General features: G+C 34.4%; 2 protein-coding genes across 2 annotated transcripts in view; one reads left to right on the forward strand and one right to left on the reverse strand.

The window, feature by feature from the left end:
- LOC140433150 (uncharacterized) overlaps positions 1-14383 on the reverse strand; it is a 1089409-nt gene that overhangs the window by 112946 nt on the left and 962080 nt on the right. The window lies entirely within an intron of this gene.
- The window catches only part of LOC140434123 (juvenile hormone esterase-like), a 31128-nt gene continuing 18743 nt past the window's right edge, over positions 1999-14383 (forward strand). Inside the window, exons 1-4 of the mRNA XM_072522163.1 lie at positions 1999-2226; positions 7214-7351; positions 12673-12826; positions 12883-13074. Of these exons, the coding sequence (XP_072378264.1) occupies positions 2011-2226; positions 7214-7351; positions 12673-12826; positions 12883-13074 (700 nt within the window). The 5' untranslated portion in view covers positions 1999-2010. The remainder of the gene's footprint in view (positions 2227-7213; positions 7352-12672; positions 12827-12882; positions 13075-14383) is intronic.

Raw genomic sequence — 14383 nt, forward strand, 5'->3', positions numbered from 1 at the left:
AATACGTGTATGAGTACCAACCGATAAATGATAGACTTATAAAAATAACCTTACTAGCATCACCAAACAAAATGCACATTCTTCAGGTCTATATGCCAACCTCAGACGCGTTAGACAATGAAGTGGAAGACGAATAATCTCCGTTATTGAAGAAACAATAAGAAATATTTCATCTAAAAAACCACTCATAATCATGGACGATTTTAACGCTTAGCTAGGAGAAACAAGAAATGATAACATCCAAAATGTAAGAAACTATGGGTTAGTGCCCATCGTTTATTCACGTGGATCAGCCCAAATGGAGAATACAAGAACCAAATTGACTACATATTGATTAAAAACAGATAGCAGATATGTTTTACAAACGTAAAAACTAGACGAAGAGCTAAATGTGGATCCGATCATAAATTGTTATGTCATCATTGAATCAAATCTCTCATATATCAAAACGACAACGACAAGCAACAAAAACGAATAAGCAAGGTAAAATAGAAAAATTAAAAGAGCATATAGGGATGATAAAAATAAACACATACATGAAGAATGCGAAGAACTAGAGAGACATGCAAAACCGTATGAATCCCATGAGCTCTATAACAAAGTCCGATATCTATCCAGGGCATTTAAACCAATCACACAAAACAATAATGGATCAAAACCAACATATTATTATTAACGGGAAAGGGATTGAGGAGGTATGGAAAAAATACTACTAAAATCTATTTGCAGATGATCCCCAGAATGCAAGTCACAACGAGTTCACTGCAGAGAGAGAGAACCAAACATTCTAAAGTCAAAGGTAGAAAAAGCAATCAAAAAGTTAAAAAATAGAAAATCTCCTGGCGCAGACCAGACGGATCAGAAGATGAAGAAATACGGAAGTGAATAACGCAAGCAAATTTTGCCCTCTCCTATACATTTCAGTCTAAAAATGTCCACCGAAATACAAAGATAAGAATGTATAAAACCTTAATTCGACCAATAGCATACTATGGCAGAGAAACATGGTTTCTAAAAGAAACATCCGAAAGCAAACTGGACACATTCGAAAGGAAAGTACTAGAGAGAATACTAGGAGCCGTGAGGACAAACTTCAGAAGTCGATACAACAACGGGCTTTATCAACTTTATAAGGAAGCACCACTGTCAGACTTCATTAGAATACAAAGATTGCAATGGGCCGGACATGTGATAAGTCAATGGCCGGATTGTGCAATGGGAGAAGATAGGCTACCAAGAAGAGCACTGAATGCTAGAATGCAGGGAAAGAGACCAGTTGGACAGTCAAGAAAGCGCTGGGAAGATACAGTAAACAGCGACGCACAAGCCCTTTTAGGAGTCCGTGTATGGAGCCACAGACAAGCAAGGGTGGAGGCAAAAGTTAAGGAGGCCAAGGCTTAATTTGGGCTGTAGTGCTGTAGAAGAAGAAGAAGAATCACAAAATTTTGCGAATAATAATTTTTGTGTAAACAATAAACATATTTACTTTTAAAATGTTTTATTTTTATTTCTTATATGCGTTTCCAAAAAAAAGATATTTTCAGTCTCCCCTATAACTTACTGGATATTAATAAATTCCTTAAACAAAAATTCAAAAAATTACAGTAAGATACACCACCACAAAATTAATTTTATTTATAGATCGATCTAAATATGGTATTTACAAAATCAGTCAGACTAAACTCCGATATGTACTCTTAGTAAGTGGTAGATCAATGTATAAGTAGTGAGAATATATCACCTGTTTTACAATTAAAAACTCAGACAACTTTTTCGAAGAAAAAATACGTTGTAAAATATGTTTTTATTGTTTAATGGAAAACTATTTTTAGTTAAGTGCAGGTACTTAAAATCATATTCAGTACCAAATATTAGATAGTTATCATTCTGTGAAATAAAAACTATGACTCTTAAGATAAAAATTATAAAACATTTTGATTTACCAAAAAATGGTATATATAGAAAAATATTGCTTACAGATCAAAATTAGTTAACTAAAAGTAAGTGATCATGAGGGTGTTTAAATTATCGCAAGTATTTTTATTAATCAGTTTAATTGCTATACACGAAATTACTGCAAAATACATTGAAGATGATGGAACTATAGTGCAACTGGAGGAAGGAAAGATTCGTGGACATATCCTTAAGAGTCTAAATGGCAACGACTACTACGCTTTTCAAGAAATCCCATATGCGGCACCACCTGTAGGAGAAAACAGATTTCAAGTAAGACTATGTTTATATAAAAAATCGTTTATGCTTATTCAATGATTTTTTAAGTAGTGTAGACATACGCGGGTGGTATTTCGTAACGGTATATTATATTAGGCGCTTATAAGCTACAGTTCATCCCAAACCCTTCTTTCAGTGCGTCATAGTTGATCGAATTCTCTCTAACGCATTAAGCTAGAAGTGACAGAAAAAAACGTAAGTCTGTGATTATTATACATAGAACTTACAAAATTATGTATCGTTCACGGGTATTTGCATATTAAAGCGAATTCTACTTACGGATATATAATTGGTTGGAGTTTAGAATGCGCTAAATAGATATCCAATCAATGATGCGCATAAATATAATTTGACGCAGATGGTCTCAATAGTGGCAGTACTATGACAATGTCAACTGATAAAATGATAATTGTCATTCCAGGTTAGTATTTTCAGACATTTTACAGTGAAAATTTAATTTTGTATTTATTGTCATAAAAATATTTTAAATATGCCGAGATATACCGAGAAAGAACAAAGCCTAATATTAAAATTATTAAATTATTTTCAATTAGAAGATATTCATATGTATTAAAACGGTTCTTTTTAGAACCACATTTCTCAGGTTCTGAATCGGATTGTGGATTGTTTGAAATATAATATTCATTTTTGTTATTCATGAAAAAAGAAGGTAAACTTACATTCGGTATCTTGTTTTTTAACCAAACTCCATTAACACTATTTCATCTGCATACCGAAACTGGTAGATTAACTTAAAAATCGACTGCTTCACTATTTAAACTATTTACATAAACTTACATTCGGTATCTTGTTTTTTAACTAAACTCCATTAACACTATTTCATCTGTATACCGAAACTGGTAGATAAACTCAAAAATCAACTGCTTTACTATTTAAACTGTCCATTGTTTTTTTACCTAAACTTCATAACACTCTTTCATTTGCACACCCAATCTAGTAGAATAACTCACTATTTAAACTATTTTCACGATTTTATGATAAATCTTCACAAAATTAAACTAATGGCTGCCACAGAAACTTTCCGAAAATTAATCCCGTCTAAGAGGTTTTCAATTTTCAATAGAAAAATCAATAAAAGTTGTATTCTCTTCAAGCTCTTTGTCATAACCCTTAACCCTGAGAATCTATGAGAAGCAGCTGGAGTAAAGATTTTCACAAATTCTTGGATTTAATCTTTGATTTAACGCTTACATGGAAAGATCACATTTCACAACTCATTTTTGCCTGTAATAAAAGATTAAATGTGTCGAGATCTATTTGTAACAAAAACTGGGACTCTGACCAATCCACTCTACTTCTTCTGTATAAATCTTTAATACATTCTAGGCTAGATTATGGAGCAATTGCCTATTCCACTATTAATCAATCTCTTCTTAAATCATTAGATGTTATTCATACCAAAAGTCTTAGAATAATTACAGGGGCTTTTCCAACTTCCCCGGTAACCAGCATGTATGCTTTTTCAGGAGAACCACCGCTACATCACCGCCGCATGTTCCTTGCCCTATAACATGCAGCCTCAGTCGCTTGTAATATTTTAAAACCAATATATCAAAATATTTTTACAAATAAATATGTAAACAAATTCCAAGATATTTGCTATACCTAAAAACCATCATGTTACGAAAAAATTAAATCCATACTTCAAAATCTAAACACTAATTTTCCGGATGTTTTCTTTTCGGATATTAAATACCCTGAGCCTTGGCTTATAGATTTACAAATCTGTTATACATTTAAAATTTGGTGTCACAGGCGCATCTTACGAATTTCATGGGTGGATCGTGTGACTAATATCGAGGTCCTACGTAGAATGGGCAAGGAATGCGAGATCACTAACACAATCAAAGAGCGCACATTAGAATATCTCGGCCATGTTATGAGAAATCAACACAGATATGGTTTATTGCAACTCATTCTTCAGAGCAAGGTATTTGGAAAGAGAGGACCAGGGAGAAGAAGAATATCTTAGCTTCAAAACCTAAGAAAGTGGTTCGATACGCCTACAACCGGACTATTCCGAATAGCTGCAAGTAAAGTTACGATAGCTATGCTTATTCTCAACATCCGGAACTGATAGGCACCGTAAGAAGAAGAAGAAGAAGTGTTAATATTCGCAACAAAAATCTGGAAAATGAAACAAAACCATAAGGATGATATAATAGAAAGCTATGAAATATATTTGAAGATTAGAACTGTAGCGTTAATTTTTTTTGGAACATTTTATATAATATTTATTGTAGAGTTGTCAATGACATAGACTGTAGTAGATAGATAGATGGTTTATTGGTAATACATCAATACAAAAGTATTTTTTACAAGTCAAAGATAAAATATGTCAATATAGTTAATAAACACATAAATATAAACACAAAACATAAATACAGTGTTTTAAAATATACTTACAACAATTACAACAAATTAAAATTGGAGGTTAAATACTCCTCATACGTAAAAAAGGCATTCACTATAAGGTAACTCTTAATTTTTGCCTTAAACTGATGGAAAATAAGAGTTTTTATTCTAGCTGGCACTAAGTTATAGAATTTTATGGCTAAATACCTTGAACCATTTCTGGATCTCTCAAGACGGCTAAATTCTGGTATAAGATTATTATTAAATCTGGTGGGATACTTGTGAAAATCTACATGCGCATTGTATTGACTAAGATTTTGTTTAATGTGCAACAGACACTGCATAATATATACACAAGGTAAAGTCAAAATTTGTAAAGCTCTAAAGGAGTTTCTACAATCTGCTCTATAACAGAGCCCAGAGATAATACGAACACACTTTCTTTGTTGCGCAAACACTTTATCAATGTGACAAGAGTGACCCCAGGAGAGAATAGCGTATGTCAGATGAGAATGAAAATTACTATGATAGGCTGTTAAAATAGTTTCCCTGGAAGTCACCTGTACAAGGTTCCTAAAGAGGAAAAGTTGTCGGGAAAGCTTTTTCGATAGAATAACTATATGTTGTTCCCAGGTTAATCCTGCATCCAAATATATCCCCAGAAACTTCGCTCCGGTTACACATTGTGGTAGAGCAGCGTTTTCAACGCAAGTGTTATTTCTTAGAGTAAAATTAACACTTTGTGATTTAGAGTTGTTCAAAGAAAGACGGTTAGTTAAAAACCAATTGAATAAGTTTTTTTCAGATGTTTGGTAATCAAGGATGTCGAATTCAGAAGGGTGATAGCTTGTATAAAAAGTAGTGTCATCAGCAAATAAAACAGTGTTAACTGTTTCATTTTGAGAGTACACTAGATCATTAATATAGATAAGAAATATTACTGGACCCAAAACCGAGCCTTGAGGGACACCAAACAACAGAGACTGTTTTTGAGAATCACACTGGTTGAAGTGAACATATTGATCACGATTTGATAGATATGAATCAATTAGTTGAATAGCATCACTATGAAAATTATAATAAGGAAGTTTTCTAAGCAAAATACTATGTGTGACACAATCGAAAGCCTTAGTAAGATCTAAAAACGATGCAAGAGTATCAAGATATTTTTCAAACCCTTCCAAAACATTACTAGTGAAATGATCAATAGCTAAAGTTGTTGTTTTATTTTTTCGAAATCCGTACTGGTTTATGGCAAACAGTTTATTAGATTCAAAATGTAGAATAATTTGATTTTTTAAAATTCGTTCATAAACTTTTGATAAAATGGGCAACAAAGAAATGGGTCGATAGCAGTTGTTATAATCATCAATAGAGCCTTTATTCTTAAACAGAGGTACTACCTTTGCAGTTTTGAAAATTTGAGGATAAGTATTACAAGATATTGATTGATTTATTAAAGTTGTTAGAGGTTGAACAATTATATCTTTTATTGTTTTAATAATTTTTGTGTTAAACCCATCAGGATCTTTGCTGTTACTATTTTTTATTTCTGTAATAGCTAAGTCAACTTCACTAAAGTTCACTGGCTGAAAGCTAAAACACGGGATATTTTTCTGTGGTATACACTTTAAATAGTTATCAAGAGTTAGCTGAGGAACCTCAAGTTCATTTATTACTCTCTCAGCAGTTGAGCAAAAGTGGCTATTAAAACTATCTGCATTGAGTTTAGAATTATCAGTGAAGAAAACATTTTTATGTTTGTTACCATTAATTAGTTTCCACATAGCTTGTTGGGAGTTGCCAGAATTTTTTATAAACCTATCATTTGCATTAATTTTTGCAAGTTTGATGGCTTCCCTGTACTCTTTTCTAAGTTTGATAATGGTACTTCTAGGTGCAGCAATGGGATCGTTTCTATTTATTGCTATAATAAATTGAAGTCTCTCACGCATTTTTCTCAAAGTGTCATTGAACCAGTTTACTTTTTTACCTGGATTGTTTTTATTCAGCAATTTCGATTTTTCTGGAAAAGAGATATTTATGGAATTTAATAACACATCAATTAGCATTTTAAATTTTAAATTAATATCCAAATTATCATTGTATACAAAATTAAAGTTGCAATTTAGCAGAATCTGGTTCAGATTGAAGAGTCCTTCATCTGTGATAGGTCTATAACAAACTCTGGTTGCACAATTTGTGGATGAGTAAGCTATCTGAAAGGAAATACCTCTGTGGTCAGATGTGTGAGTGAGATCCACAGGTTTTGTGGTACCATCAATATTTGTGAAAACATTATCAAGACATCTATTACCTCGAGTATTAAATTTAACTTTTGTTGTAATATTGTAAGATCTAAAAAAATTACAGAGTTTTAAAGCTCTGATATCTGTTTCATTAAAATGGACATTAAAGTTTAAAAGTTTCTCTCATCTAAATTACATAGCGTTACTTAGCGATACCCTTTTGTTTAGTAGATATTCTGCTCCACAATCTCAACTTTTTCTCTCCAAGTCTGCCGAGTTTTAATAAACTTAAAATACGCGTGTGGTGATCAATGATATCTTACTTTTTTTTTGATTGGTATTGTATTTTGTTGCAGCTAGCCAAACCACCTAAACCTTGGAGTGATGTTCTCAATACCACTAGAAATACCAAGATTTGTTATCAGAATCCATCACCAATTACCAACCTTGAACTAAGTGAAGATTGTTTATATATTAATGTTTATTCGCCGCAAGTAAGTATTATTTAATACAGATTAAACGGTATTTTTGAATACGATAAAGATTATGAATTCTAGATTATAGAAACTTTATGGTACTTTGAATAAGCAATTGACAGATTTTTATCAAATTATTGTAAATCGTATTTATGATTAAAATCATATTATCAGTATATATCATAAGTGTTCCAATTAACTGCACTTTCAAGCAAAATAGTACATGTTTATCAACAAAATTGGTATTAAACAATTAAAAAAAATGTAATGGAAGTTACATTTTAATTTATTTTGGAAAATATATAAATTAAAAAAATATTAGTGTTACCCTGTAAATTTTTATCAATTGGCGCCATAGGTCCGTTCCCCCGGTGCGACAGAGAAAGCTGAATATTTTCTAATTTGCCAGGTTTATCGACCTTCGTCTTCTTAAAGTGCCCTTTCCTGAATGGAGGTTGGCTACTACAATTTTAAACTCTTCTCTATCTTCAGCTGTTCTTATTAGCTGTTTAAAATTTAGCCCTGTCCATTGTCGGATGTTTCTGAGCCACGATAGTCTTTTCCTTCCTAGGCCTCTCTTTCCCTCGATTTTTTCTTTCACTATAAGTTGGGCATATTGGTAATTATTATTTCTCAGTATGTGGCCTAGGTATGATGTTTTTCTAACTTTTACTGTGTTAAAAAGTTCTCTTTCCTTGCCTATTCTATGCAGCACTTCTTCGTCTGAGGTATGCGATGTCCATGAAATTTTGAGTATTCTCCGGTAAATCCACATTTCAAAAGCCTCCAATTTATTTACGGTTGATGTTTTAAGGGTCCTCGTTTCAACTGCATATAGAAGAGTCGACCAGACGTAGCATTTTGATAAACGTAGTCGAATTTCGAGTTTTATTCGAGAATCACAAAGCAGTTTTTTAATTTTTTTGAAAGATTTTCTGGCCTGTTCTATTCTCGATCTTATTTCTAGATCAGGATTTAGGCTGCTATCGATCCAACATTTTATCGACCACGTAACCTAAATTACCAATGAGAAGGTCACGTGAGCGATAAACTTGACCCATTAGACAGCGATGCAGCGACTGCTTTGAGTCAGTTTTCTCTGTCGCACTGGAAGAACGTGACTGTATTGCAGCAGTCGGTCTATTTTGTATTATATTATGTCTATGATTGGCGCTGTAGTTGACAGTGAATTTACTTGCCTTCGATCTTGTAGACAAACATCAATATTTTGAGTAAAATTATAAGATGTTATATTGTATCCTCAGGTTGATGAAAAATTATGATATTTCTCTGCTTACGTAACTAATTATAGATCTGATATTAGCTCATTAATTGGTATATTATTACTGTTAATTTCTCCTTTTAGTATTGTAACCAGAACCTACTACGTTCTACTAACGAGTTTGCTACACATTTTTCTTCATTAAGTAAGATGAGGCTTTGCTTCAATGTTCATTTGAGTATTAGGATAATGATTCTTTATTTCGAATATGACTCAACATGAATTCCTTGTTTAGGATCTGGTGATCCTCTTAAGGTTTGCTTTGAATGTTGTTGGATTAGCACAGTGCAAGGCAGAACAGCACCTAAAAAGGCACTGGGCTTTCGTCGTGGCGTGTGTTGTGAAGAATCTAGGAGGCTGTTGAGATGGAATCGCCAGTTAAATGAGAGGTGAAAGGTTTGTTTGGAGGTAATGTTCTTTCCGAAGTGTAGTTTTTGTGTTTTGAGCTAAATTTAACAAAAACCGAGTCTCTAGTTACCCTTGTTTCTGCAGCCTTTTTACGTCGACATCCAACTTTACGACTAGTGTATTGCACTAGAGTTCTGTTATTGGATGTTAACGACCACAGTGACGAGAAAGTGATGGCAGCGAGAGTGATTGCTGGGACAGGGGGTTGGAAGTCTTTGGTGGGGTGTGGTTTTCTCGATGAATGTGTCGGAGAAAGAATGACAATCGGGTGATAGCAAGGCATCAGGAGAGATGTTTGCCTTAACCGGCCCTTCCATCTTGATATCTGGTTTGACAGAAGAGAGGTTTTTAGTTGGATGTTAACGGCCAGGCCTCGTCAGCTTTCTAGAGGCAGTTCTGCCACAAGTAGACCAGTGTGGATGTGTGAGATGGTATGACAGTGATATACGCCACGATTTTGATATTACTTTACTTCCATCAGTCGTTTAATCGTCCTAAGTCAGCCTCAATTTGTGGTAGGTACAAGGTTCAGTTGTCGGCTAAGGGCATTAACAGCGAAGTTACTTCGGTAGCAGAAAGAGGAAGCTTTTACCATCATGCAAGTGTGAGAGTGTTTTTGTTTGAACTTGTCTGGCAAAAACGAAAACTGTGTTCTCTAGTGACCATTGTTTCTTCAAGTTTGATAGACAGTCGACAGTCCCAATTATCGCTAGCTTAGGTGAGAAGGCGGCTATTTTCTCGGGGCATGGACAGGTATTATTGAGTAGTGAGATTAAGAAACCGCAAAAAACCAATTTTCTCCTGTCTGGGGTAAGGAAAGGGTCAGTTGATCACCTATTCACGCTTTAACAATTCAATTCGGTAAGTAAGAATGTAGGATTTTTACGAAATGAAGTGGTAGCCTGATGCCAATCAGCCACTGAATAAGTCCGTCATGATAGACTTGATCGAAGGCTCTAAGAAGGCATTTATAAATGTGGCAATTGCGATAGAATTATCATTGATAGCATGGGTGACTTTAAATGTGAAGTATATTAATGCGTTTAAGTTGATTTACCAAATTGGAATCCATATTGAAATTTAAAAATGAAATTGTAGGCTTCAAGAAAATCGTGGAGTCACTCCTTGAGGATAAATTCGAGGACTTTCTCTAGAGTATTTATTAGAGATATTGGTTTAAAGGATTCAACATCTGCACGGGGTCTACTTGGTTTAGGTATCATGATTGTATTAGACACTTTCCAAGAAGTAGGAAAGTGACTATTTTTGAGGTATGCATTATTAGTTTTTGTTATTGGAGTAATGATACTCTCAGAAAGTTGATGTAGACATCATTTGCTGATATTGTCACGTCCGGAGGAGATATTTTTGCCTATTTGACAATAACTTGCCGTTTCCCTGTTCTTCTTCTTCATGTGCCTTGTCCGTTCCGAACGTTGGCAATCAACATGGCTATTCTGACTTTGTTTACAGCAGATCTGAATAGTTTAGCAGATGACAATCCGAACCATTGCCGCAAGTTTTGGAGCCACAAGTGTCTTCTCCTCCCTGGACCCCTTCTGCTGCCTATTTTCCCTTGAACGATCAGTTGTAGTACTCTATATTTATTATGTCTCATAACGTGACCCAAGTATTCCAACTTTCTTTTCTTTATACTTATTCCTACCTCTCTCTCTTTACCTATCCGGCGTAGTACCTCTTCGTTGGTCACGTGCTCAGTCCAGGATATACGTAATATACGTCGGTAAGCCCACATTTCGAAGGCCTCTACTTTTTTCATCAATGTTGCGGTCATTGTCCATCCTCCATTCCATATAACAAAACCAGGAATACGTAACATTTCAGAAGTCGAATTTTGAGAGGTAGGGTGAGGCTTTTAGAGGTGAAAATTTGCTTCATGCTAGTGAACGATGCTCTTGCCTTTTCTACTCTTATACGTATTTCCTTCGCTTGATCCCAATTTGAGTTAACTGTTGTTCCCAAGTAGATGTACGAATCCACGTGTTCAATTCTTTCATTGTCTAATATCAGTTGCTGTGGTGGTTGTTGGGTTTTGCTTACTAACATCCATTTGGTTTTTGTGATATTTAGTCTGAGTCCGTATTGTGCACTTGTTTTGTGTATCTTGCTCATTGGGCAACTCAGTTCCTCCATGCTACTTGCTAGAATTACAGTGTCATCAGCATACCTTATGTTATTAATTATTTCTCCATTTATCTTTATGCCTTCTGTGCTTTCCTCCAGCGCTGTCTTAAATACTTCTTCTGAGTATATATTAAAGACAATAGGAGACAAGATACAGCCCTGTCGTACCTTTCTTTATCTCAATTTTTTCAATTAGTTTTTCGTGCTTTACGTTATCGAATGCTTTTGCGTAGTCTATAAAGCATATGTACACGTTTTTGTTCATATCTCTGCAGCGCTGGATGAGTACCTGTAGACTAAAAAGTGCTTCTCTTGTCCCAAGAGAATTACGAAACCCAAACTGCGAATCTCCAATGTTATCCTCGCATTTTTTGCTTATTCTGTTGTAAATAACCTTGGTGTATGCCTTCGAAATGTAGTTAATTAGACTTATCATCCGATGTTGATTACAAGACTTTACTTTTGGTTTTTTCGGTATGGCAACAAAAGTTGACTCTAGCCAGTCTTCAGGAAACACCCCGCTGTTATAAATATTGTTAAAGAGTCTGACGAGTGAGTCTAGAAATTGACTGTTTGTTTCGCACAGCATTTTCAATACTTCCCCGTATACGTTATCATTGCCTGGTCTTTTGTTATTTTTAAGACCCTTTATAGCATTCTCCACTTCTGATTTTAGAATAGAAGGGCCAGTATCATCATTGCTCAGTGTATACCCACTAGGACGGTCATCATTAAACAGTTGTTCCACATAAGTCTCCCAGATTCTAACTATTTTGTCGGGGTCTAGTTGTAGATTTCCATTATCATCGCATAGCCCTTTCGATAAAATATTGTAGCTTTTCTTTGTTGTGAGTTCCTTTATCTTCTTATGCATATTGTGATAGTCGTATACCTTTTCGCACTTTTTGATTTCTTAGCATCTCTTCGAGAACCATTTCTCTTTAGTTTTTCTTATCTCAGCTCTAATTCGTCTATGGGTTTCGAGGTATTTGGCAGTATCTTTAGTTTTATATATCCGTCTCTCTTCCATCATGTCAAGGATTTCTGCAGTCATCCAGTCTTTCTTTAATCTCTTGTCAGGTAGTAAAAACTTAGTGCTTGAAGTCCTAATCTCTTCTTTAATTTCACTCCACTTTTCCAGCGGTTCATTGTTATTTTTAAGGATTTTTGATATTTCGGTATTTAAATTCTCCTGCATCTGTTGTTTAATATTGTTGTTTCCCTGTTAGTGAGGGGATTCATGATTGGGTCATTACCTGGATTGTGGTGTGTAAAAGTAGTTTTTACTATGAATTCAGTGTTGAGCTTAAAAAAGTGATTAAAGTTTGGGTTTCTGGGGACTGGAAATTGTGATGAATTGTTATGGGAATTGTTATACCAATTTTTTTTCTCGTATACTTTCGTTAACTATTAACTGAGGAATGGAGTATTTGCTAATTTTTGTTTAAATGTTTTGTTAAACTCAGTTCTTAAAGTAAACATTAACTAGAAAAATATTTTACAGAAACCTGGCAGTAATAACCTCCTTCCTGTTTTGCTATGGATCCATGGAGGAGCATTTGTTTATGAAGCCGGTACAATTGAGTACTTCGGACCAAAATATGTAATGGACTCTGGCATTGTTGTTGTAACCTTCAATTATAGACTAGGAGCTTTTGGTAAATAGTAATGGTTTACATGTACGGTACTTATTATAGTTAAATACTGTTTCTAGGCTTTGTTGGAACTAACGATGGAGTTATTCCTCTGAATATTGGACTTAAAGACCAAAGGTGGGCTATGCAATGGGTACAGAAAAATATTCATTTATTTGGTGGCGATCCTGATCATGTGACTATAGCTGGTGAGAGTTCAGGATCATTGTCTGTTGATTATCATCTTATAGGGCCATGGGAAAACGGCAAACGTAAGTAATGAGACTTTTAGATAAGTGCAAAAAGACTGTAGGACTAAAGTACAAAGGTAGATATTAATTTGCAGTTTAATTTAATTTAATTTATTTAGTTAATATTGAAAAAGGAGTGGAATTGTGGTGGTAGTAATTGGTAAAATACTTTGTTATTTATCCTAATATAACCCAAAAATCCCAAAAATTCGAGAGAAAATTCGAAAAATAATTTAATAATTTAATTAATAATTTAATATTAAAATAATACGTTAATGACAGTAATAAGGATTAGCCGTAAAACATGAAAAAACATTTAAATGAATTAAAAACAAATAAATAAGGTTAACTGATAATTAGTGAAGTATAAACAATTGAACCGGTAATTACATCTAATCCTTGTCCGATTTTAAAGCAACGTTACCAAAATGACAAGAATTTCTGAGTACAGAATAAAATCAATAACAGTGTCACAGTGAAACGGTAGGCATCGTTTTCTCTGAACCGTTGAAGTGAAAAACAATGCTTGGCGCCGAAAATAAACAGGTACCTGGAAAAAAAATATATCTGAACAGCGACGGAATAACGGATGATGGTACAAAAAGGAGGACAAGAGATGAGGGTTCAGATAACGAAGAAGAAAGGTCAACGAAGAGTCGAAAACTCTTCAAGACTCTACCCAAAACAACAGATAACCATGATGAGACACAACTGGATAAATTAATAGACATGATAAACAATCTGGCAAGTGACATTAAAGAAATAAAGAGAACCTAGAACAGAAGTAATGAAGCAATAGAAAGACTTATTGCTGATAATCAGACTTTATCATCATCATTTTGGCTTTACAACCCTGTGTGGTTCCTAGCCTCCCCAAGAATTTTTCTCCAGTCGTCCCTATCCATCGCCTTCCTCCGCCAAGCACGTATTTCCATATTTCTCATGTCTTCATCGATGTTATCTAGGAATCTTCTTTGACCAATAGGTCTATCAAGGAGCGTTTTTCTAGCTGGGTCAGTTTGCTCCATCCGCATTACATAGCCTACCCACCTCAGACGTCCTATCTTTATGTGTTTTACGATATCTGGTTCCTGGTACATCCTATAGAGTTCGAAGTTGTATCGTCTTCTCCAGACACCGTTTTCATTTACCGCTCCATAGATGCGCCTTAGTATTTTTCTTTCGAAACATCCTAACATGCTTTCATTGCTTTTTGTTAAAGTCCAGGTTTCTGAACCATATGTTAGGACTGGGCGTATTATTGTTTTGTAGAGTTTTACTTTTGTATTTATTGATATAACTGTAGATTTAAAAAGGAGATTAAGCCCAA

Source organism: Diabrotica undecimpunctata, chromosome 2, assembly GCF_040954645.1.
Source record: "Diabrotica undecimpunctata isolate CICGRU chromosome 2, icDiaUnde3, whole genome shotgun sequence".
Lineage (NCBI taxonomy): Eukaryota > Metazoa > Arthropoda > Insecta > Coleoptera > Chrysomelidae > Diabrotica > Diabrotica undecimpunctata.